Source organism: Chenopodium quinoa, unplaced genomic scaffold (assembly GCF_001683475.1).
Source record: "Chenopodium quinoa cultivar QQ74 unplaced genomic scaffold, ASM168347v1, whole genome shotgun sequence".
Classification (NCBI taxonomy): domain Eukaryota; kingdom Viridiplantae; phylum Streptophyta; class Magnoliopsida; order Caryophyllales; family Amaranthaceae; genus Chenopodium; species Chenopodium quinoa.
This window is the reverse complement of record NW_018744537.1, coordinates 4,863,373-4,872,693: the sequence shown is the minus strand read 5'-3', so window position 1 is coordinate 4,872,693 and position 9,321 is coordinate 4,863,373. Positions and strand designations below refer to the sequence as shown.

The window sequence follows — 9,321 nt, the reverse complement described above, 5'->3', positions numbered from 1 at the left end:
GCTTTAATTAATAGTGCATTTGAGAGGATTACTATTTTTCAGCATACTATCGACCTGCAAGGATAAAATTTTTAAATGGTGACCTCCATATTCAACATGTTTGCACCAGCGAAGTAAATCTCATGTGTCCATTTTTCTTGTTAGCGTCATATGAGGGAGTGAGGGACTGCTAATATTGCACTTAGTAGCTTCCCTCTCGGTTGCTGGGATTGCTTGCCTGTTTTGACCCAAACTTACATGCAAGAACAGGTAAGCCGTAGTGTCAAAGTCCCCAATCTTTAACATTGTAGGAAGCATATATTACAAAACTAACCAAATATTAGCTTTCTACGAGTAACATTTGTTCTAACTTCCAAGGTCACCACATTTGGGAACCCTAGTAGGAATTTCCTCCCAAGTTTTCTGATGATAAACCTTGCTTAAACACCTTTAGCTCCCATCTCCTTGCCAAATTTAGCGAATTATCCTAGGAGTCTTGTGCATCTTGAGTAGTAGTTTTAAAGTCAAGTAATATGAAAATGATGGTTTACTCTTTCATCAGCTCATGTATCTGAACATGTTCATGAGACGTGAATCATTAAATATGATTTCTCCCAGCTTTGGTATGATACGTGAGAGGTTAATTGTGTACAATATATCACACAATGACTTGTCTTGCGAGTTGTTGCCTTTCCTGCTACTATCAGACAACCACGAGCAAGGATAATATGTTTTAGAGATATATGAGCTTGTTATTATTAGCAGTGTTGAAGCAAAGTAACTCTCAAAGTCTCAGGTTACGCTCCTTAGTCAATGAGTGCTTGCAGGTCTCCTGTTGTATTTCTGGGATGGCCTGCCAGCTTAGGCTAACAATGATTTTTACAATGCCCCTGATCTATGATGCAGCAGTAATTTGTTTTTTCCAGTATCTTTTTACAACATGATGATTTCTTGAAGGAGGTGGAATTGTTCCCCCTCTCTTGTCAATTCCGTCCTTGATTATTTTTAGTGGGGCTGAGGGTGAGATTAGCTTGATCGTGTGAGTAGATAAAAAAGCCACTTTTAAGGCAAATTATCTACCCATTGCCCGTAATCTTTGAGAATCTAAATATGTCAAACTTATTAATTCAAATAAAGCTTATAATATTTTGCCTATAATATTAGTAGCTAAATATTCTAATTAAAATCTTATTCATTTAACTCCAATACATTTGATACATCTTCCAGGAGTGTTTCACGAGTTTAATACTGTGTACTAAACATAACATGATAACATGCACATCTTCTTCCATCACTATATGATTATCCATAATCTGCCAAAGAAATAGGTAAATAATTAAGATGCAATATTTAAATCCCTTTGTCTACAACTATATTTTTAGAGTTTGAGAATTGAAGTATCCCACGTATATAGACATAGTGCTATATTTTATAAATAAAAAAAGAAAATTATTAATCTTTATTTTCCTACGCCTAAAAAGTAAATATGAAATTTGTTTAATGGCAAATTTAATAATAAAGGTAGAATATCAACACGTTTTAAGTTGACATGAAAACACCTTTACTAATAGTCAATTACAAACAAATTAAGGGCTAGATAAATAAATGAAATTAATTAATAAAAAAATTTAGAGGTAGCTAATACCTGTAAAACTTTGATAATGGTATCTCTCCCAATAAAATGTTAAATTTAGTGATTGTAAGAGGATTATATGGATGAGTCTATAATGGTGAATAATTTAATTAAATGCATATTTTGACGTGAATAATTAGTAGTTGGAGTTGAAAAGATTTTAATTGGAATATTTAGCTACTAATATTATAAGCAACAAAATATGACAAAGTATTTTATTGAATTAATGAGTTTTGATATATTTGGATACTCAAAGATTACGGGCAAAGGGTAGAAAATTTGTCTTGGCAATGGCTTTTTTTGCCTTGGCAATATCAGCGACCTTTATATTCTATGAAGATATGCAAAACAAGTTAATAAGCTGCTATTTTATCTTTAAAAGTCCTTAGAAAAATAAATTATTATATCATATACACAAGGCAACATTTGTTTCCTATGTATAATTCACAAATATTGGTTAACGTGGGTCAAGTAAATAGTGCCAATAGTCCCAATGAAGCAAAAAATGGAGGGAATAACTTTCGATAAATATCTTATACGTCTTTTACGGAGTATATTTATATAATGAATTTTGTTTTAAATCGACTAATAATAATAAAAAGTTCAAAACCTTATATGATTGTTTTATTATAATTCATAATTTTTTAAAGACCTTTGCAGACATTATTAATTTAAATCAAGATCTGCCAAAGTTTGAAGACTTTGGGAAAATCAGTCGTATGTACTTAGGTATTCCAAATTTATTATATCATTCTTTTATTTAGCTACCATATGGGCAGCCGCATTACCCGCATGTCAAACATAAATTGGTGTAACTCCAAACTAATTTCTTTTAATTGCTCTAACTATGCTACTTGTGTTACTTTCAAGAACTACCAAAGAGTCCAAACTCTTTCTCAAATCCACCCACAACCTTATGAGCAGTAATACTATTATATTTTTAATTGTCAACTGATTATTAATCTATGAGTAGAAAATTTGAATAATTTAAAATTTTTTCTCATGGTATCCTATTGTCAAAATATCCTAAATAAAAAAGAATATCCACCTTTTACATAACACTGTTTGTATTAATGATATGTTTTAAAATTAGGATATAAATAAATAGTTTATCTTAAAATTCAATAAACGCAAAACTCACTAGTCATTTAATTATTTTTTTTTTTAAGGAAAACTAGTCATCTTATTAAATGTAAACAAATACGAAGTACAAACTACAAACTAATTATTCTTTAATGTTTATACATAAATGTGTATATAAGCCTCATCAAGTACACTACAAAGATTAGAATAATTAAATTAATTAAATATCATTATAAATTTATAAGAACTTATTCAACCAATAATAATATTACTTCCTCTTCTTTTAGTTACTACGTATTTTCTTCAACAGCACATGCATGAGCTTAAGGGTCAAGCTCAATTTCTTCCTGGAGGACCAGGAATGTAACCTGGGCTTCGTGAATGTGATGGTGGGGAAGGCTTTCCTTTAGACTTAACCTCCAATGAAACAAGATTAGCCTCCTCCTTCATCCATTGAACGTTGTCGTCGCGCTTATAATGAACGTTGTCATCATCCTTTAAAGGCCTACAATTTCCATGCTCTACAAGAAGGTTGAAGCTCAAGAACAAAATCAAGATCATCAATGATTTAATTATCTTATTATAAGAGAAACTCATTTTTGTGGAATTGCCTAAATTAAAGTTTGGTTTGTTATGAAAATTAAAATTAAGAACAAGCTAAGGATTTTTTGCACAAAACAGATGAATGGAATGAGATTTAATGCATATGATAAGAGGTGTATATATGTACGTGTATTTATATGCATGTTTTCCCATGACTTATACGTAGGTAATTAAGGATTACTATTGGATCCCCTTTGACAAGTTACGATACTTTGAATAATTGATTTTATTAATATAGCAAGAACAAGATATATTCGGTAAAACAAGTAATTAAAGGGTTGGATTAGTTGATTACAAATATTCTCAAATATATTCAACTTTAAGAAAGTAAGAATTAAAGGGTTGAATAATTCTCTTAAGAAAAAAAAAAATTCAATTCCATAATAAAAATGTTGCGCCATTTGCACTATTGACATTTTTTCAATTACATATCATAATTTATGGACAATTTTGCAATGGCTACAAAAATATTGTTGCCATTGTAATCTTTCAATCTGGACCTTTAAATTTGGTATTAAATCTTGGCCATCCATGCATAGAGTTGACTAAATAATTAATATAATTATATTTTTGTATACAATAAATAAAAATTATCTATTTTGAAATAAAGTTAGTTATAATAAGTATTTTCCCAACCCTTTCTTCCATTGATACGTTTGATTCTGAATTCCGACTTCAGTATGATGCATGTATTTCATATAACATTGGTCTTGGGTGATATTTTGTTTTGCGGGAAAGATAATATAGAATAGTTAATTGTGGAGGATAATATATCTAATATTTCTATTATACGATACTAACAAAGTTAGCCATGTTCATTTTCTGCTCTATAATTAATGGAGATTCTCTACTAGAAAACAGGTCATTTTCGACGGAAAAATTTCGTCAGAAACACCCTGTTTTCCGTCGGAAATCGTGTTTCCGACAGAATTCCGTTGGAAAGTGGCGCGTAACATATTTGTAGGAAATTGACCTTTTCTGACGGAATTTCCGTCGAAACACTTTTTCGACAGAAATTCCGTTGGAATTCTTCCGACGGAAGAGGTTTCTGGCCCGGAAAAGTCCGTCGGTAAATCCAGTAAAAAAGTATATAAAAAAAAGCCCGTACCACCCCATACCACCGCTAGCCCCCACCGCCAAACCACCACAAAGGTTGCTTGTAGGTGTTCTCCTGAGCAACACAAATTTTTGTTAGACTTGTATTATAAGTAGGTTGTTTGGGTGGGGTTCAGGCGGTTTGTGCCAGCCTTTGTGGTGTTGTGGTCTTTGTTCTTTCCTTGGCGATTAATAAAATCTTTAATTAATTGCCAAAAAAAAGAGTGTGCTAGCTAGTATATGATAGTATCTACACCTTTCAGTTCTTCCTCTGGATTTCTAGGATGATTTGCCTGTTCGAGACCAACATTTTGTTTTATAATGCTCTTTGTTTTAAGACTAAAATTAGGCAACTGTTCCGATTATGATACAATGGGATTCTGTTTCTTGTAGTATTGTCTAATTACGCACTCCTTCCGTTCTTCTGTCTGTGTGTGTGAGTGTGTGGAAGAAGGGGGAATGGGGGATTCCACCTCAAGTTCCATCTTTGATTATTTTAGTTAGGATCAGGTTGAGCTTTTAGAAAACCCCTTGAATAAAATCAATCAGCTAGTTTACAAATTAACAGCTTTAGTCCCTACTGCTCTTTAGTTCCTACACATTGCCTAATCAGAAGCTTATTGGCATACAAGGCAATTATCTGGCCTACAGTTGGACTGCATAGTAGGCCTATACAAAACTATCCGATCTGCAACCGATCCGAATTTTTAGATATCCGATCCGAGTTTTCATTTCGTATAGGATAAAGCAGATATCGGATGCGGATTTGGATATTGATTTTCAAAATTTCGGATATCCGATATCTGAAATATAAAGGCTGAAATATTGAAATACATATAAAAATTTTAAATTGTTCTGACCCTGTATTATTAACTTATTATAATATTCTTAATATATTTGATGATAATATTTATTGCAAAAAGACTACTACTTTGTTGAATATGTTGTACAACTTATGGATAAAAAAAGGTAAAATTAGTGAAATTTATAAAGTAATCATAATCAATTTTACTTAGTATTGGATAATGGATATCCGAAGCATCCGATCAGAAAATTTTGGATATCCGAACATCGGATATCCGAAATTTTCAGATCGGATTTGGATATTAATTTCTGATATTCGATTCGAAATGTGATTTCGGATCGGATATCCGATCCGTGAACATGCCTACTGCATAGTGCAGCACAGGAGAATTTAATATTATTGTTCTGCAGTAACACTGCAGTTTTCCACTTTGCCTCGACTGGGTTCTCAGTCTTAGAGTAAAGTTCAACCCCCACCCCGTGTATTATACAGCACCAGGGCAAGATTATATTAGCTCATGCATGTGTGTGAATGTGTGATTTGGGGTATTGGGAGCACCGGAGCAGGAATTTTAACTATTGCTAGACTATTTACCACTTTTTCTTATAAGGGAGTTCTATCTGTAGTTTTCTCTTAAGTTTCCCTATGAAAAACCTTGTTTAGCCTCCTTCAGGTCTCCTATATTCTAGGAGTCTTGTGCATTGAGTATTAGTTTGAGTAAGGTCGTCTGCAAATTATTGTTTAGTCTTTCGTCGCCTCATTAATTCAAACATACTTATATGTTAATCAATTTTTTTAACTTCCTTCATGCTTCAGTAATCAGTAGTACCTTTGTGAGGATTACTATTTTGATACGGCTGCAACTGCAATGAATGCCATAACGAGAACCATCTGCATGGAACAACAGTTTCAGCTGATATAAAACTTTCATACTGTATTTATTGAGGGCGCCCCCATTACTCACTGTGAGAAACGTTTTTGTTTCTCACAGTGGCAGTTTCGTAAATAAAATGTACCACTTTAGTCACGGTGGTACATTTTATTTACAAAATGGATGATAAAATTGTACCTCTTTAGTCACGGTGGTACATTTTATTTACGAAACTGCCACTGTGAGAAACAAAAACGTTTCTCACAGTGAGTAACAGAGATTTACTGGTATTTAAATTGATCGAAGTGAAGTTACTCTCAGGTAGCATTCACCACAAATTCTCTAGAGACTATGCTAGAATATCGACTTAGCTGATTTTCCTGAGATACTCATAGATAGCCTACCTGTTCTTTCTAAACGAAAGTGGCTTACTGTTTTAAATCCCGTGCAAAAACTTGAAAGCTAAAACAGGTGATGCATTGCATAGTATCAAAGTCAGTTGTTCAGTATAAATCAAGGTAGAACATTACAATTTACTACAAGGTTTTTGGACTTTTTATAAGTGGTACAATCCAATTCGTGGTATATAGCCCATTGCATAACATGAAATAGTGAAATACACATTCATATCTACTACTTTAGGTAGGTATCACCGTATCAGTTGTTCTTTATGAAGATAACATTATCGGCAAGGAGGAAATGACACACAGTTTGTCCAGGTTTGAGCGCAAGAACCTCAAAGGCACCGTACAACGGACTCCAATCGGAGGTGTCATGGTGGCAACCCACAAGAGCGTCGACCTTTAGGTTATCATTGTCAAGGCTTTGGAGTTGAACATGATAAGCCGTCCCCCCTACAAGGTGGTGGCACATGAATGCACCATATGGGAAAGCTGCCTTGTGGCAACTTATTGTATCCTTTCCTTCCCCGGCAATCTTAACTTTATTTATGCGATACCTATTATAGTGACAAAATTAAGAATTCAATCATTTAACTGGTCCATACATAATAAAACACTTAATATGAGACAGAAGGAGTATAATATATGACGTATGTATATATACCTGTTGCTACCCTCCATGGGAGGGGTGACAATAACACTAAGCACTTGAAGATCCTTACTAGCAACCAAAGGATTGAACTCAGAAGATACATAGTCAACCATATCTTCCATTGAAGGTGCACAAAAGTGTTGACTAAACCTTAAAGGATCTTCACAACGAGTCAAAGTTGACTTCATCATTTGAGCTTCTTTGGAATTGGGGTCTATAGAAAAGGCAGCAAGTATTTGGGAAAAGTGTTGAGAATTGAAAGGAACTTTGGTTTGGACTTCATTTCTTGACATGAAAGATGGGCCAAGGTCCGATGGGCCTAGGTATTGCAATTGATGGATTGTGCCTGGTTTTAGTAGGTCCTCTTGACGGATGAACATAGAGGTAAATATTTTGTTCTTACGTTGTGCTCCCGTAGTTTCAAACTCGTAGTCATACCTATAAGGAAAAATTTAAAAATGAGTGCTTTATTATTACAATTACGTAACAAGATTCGATTTGAGGGTTTGAGTATCGATCCACAGCTTCCTTCAATAAAACCGAAAGTTCACTTTAAACATATTATGCCATAACTAGCTAGTATAACTTTTCATTACAAAACAAGAATAAATAAGGTCTGCTTTTGTCTACCTTATTTTTGTTGAATTGAAATTATTTTGCTAAACTTAAATTAATTTTACTGAATTAAAATTATTTTTACTGATTAAAACTTATTTTTGCTGATTCACTATTTTTGTTAAACTGAACTTATTTTTACTCGAAATTTATTATTACTAAATTGATTTTTTTTTTCTGAATATTATTATTTTATAATGAAGAAAACAAAACTAAAAATTAGTACAAAATGATAAAACAAGGGTCAAAGCAAATTCCCATATCTAGACTAATTTAAATAAAAATAAAAAATCACATGGCATAGGGTTATTTTATTACAAGTAACAACAAAGTTTAATACTCCCTAGTGATATTTGTGTAAATTAATCATTTTTTTTTAATAATACATGGTGATATTTTTAGCGTTATTATTATTATTATTGAGAATGAGGTCAAAGTATAGAGTATAATAAAATAAAGGAGTTAAATTATACCAACTGTAGAGGGCCATGGTCGCGTCCCTGTTAAAACTTGCTTTGGCCTTCGTGTAATCAAATCCTATCAATCAATTAAATAAACAAATTAAACTCAATCGAATAATCTACTTGTGTACATTAGTAAAACGTTAATTAACAAAATTATAATTAAAATTAAATACTTGGTATTATACCTGATGGTTTAGGCAACATAAATTCCAGAAGTGGTGGAATAGCAACATTAGGAAACTTCATATTCCAGTATGTTTTTGCACTTGGAGTAGTAATGGACGTGACAGCAGCAATAGCTACTTGAAGCTGAGAAGTGCGAATTATTATATTAATTATATGGTTACAAATACATAAATTATAAATATAATGAACAAGTATAACATATATAACAAGAACTTAATTAACAACAACAATCTTAATAAGAAATCTAAGCATACTTTATATAATTATTAACTAATATTACTAGCAAAGTTCAATAATAATAAAATAAAATACATTAGATTATTTATCATATTCATTTTAATTTGTCTTTTTAATTAGTCACAGTCTTATCACAATGCTAGTTCAATTTACTTTGAATTCCTTTAACAAGTTTTATGTAACAAAAGTAATACGGAGTACTCAACAAAATGTAGCCATTAATTTCAAATGAGAGAGTACATATACAATGTACATTATTGTATAATTGAATCCGTTATAATTAATTATTCCAGACACGAACTTTAAATAAAAAATAATAATAATAATAATAATAAAATAAAATTAAAAAAAAAAAAAAAAGGAAACTAATAATAAGGACCCATAAGGAAAAGAAGGATTACCGAGACAATGAACATAAGAAAGAAGATGCAGTGATTCATAGCCATTGTGCAGAGTAAATTGCAAACAAATGAGAGAAAATAAGAGTGTTAAGTTTGTGGAGTTTGTATTTCAAGATCTTTGTATTTATAACCAAATTGGTTGTGGGCTAACTTTGGATTTCTTGCGGATAAGTTTATAATACGTTGCTTCTAGGCTCCTTAGACGACCAACTTGCCAAGCAAAGACATAATATTAATAAACAAAAATATTACATATGTACCATATCAAATATAATAATGCTACTGTATTTTTTAGA

General features: G+C 32.0%; 1 protein-coding gene across 1 annotated transcript; it reads right to left on the bottom strand.

Annotated features, from left to right (window-relative positions):
- Nucleotides 1–6,544: 6,544 nt before the first annotated feature.
- On the bottom strand, nucleotides 6,545–9,321 carry LOC110698790 (BURP domain-containing protein 5-like). Its single transcript, XM_021876311.1, has 5 exons — nucleotides 9,026–9,321; nucleotides 8,387–8,510; nucleotides 8,211–8,274; nucleotides 7,135–7,560; nucleotides 6,545–7,027 (listed from the first exon to the last, which is right to left on the bottom strand). The coding sequence occupies exons 1-5, from the start codon at nucleotides 9,068–9,070 to the stop codon at nucleotides 6,727–6,729; spliced, it is 960 nt and encodes a 319-aa protein (XP_021732003.1). The 5' UTR covers nucleotides 9,071–9,321; the 3' UTR covers nucleotides 6,545–6,726.

Coding starts and splice junctions, on each gene's coding strand:
- LOC110698790 (XM_021876311.1), bottom strand. CDS start 9,070: ATGGCTATGAATCACTGCATCTTCTTTCTTATGTTCATTGTCTCG. Junction 7,561..8,210: donor ACCATGGCCCTCTACAGTTG/GTATAATTTAAC, acceptor TTTTCCTTATAG/GTATGACTACGAGTTTGAAA. Junction 7,028..7,134: donor CCCATGGAGGGTAGCAACAG/GTATATATACAT, acceptor TCACTATAATAG/GTATCGCATAAATAAAGTTA.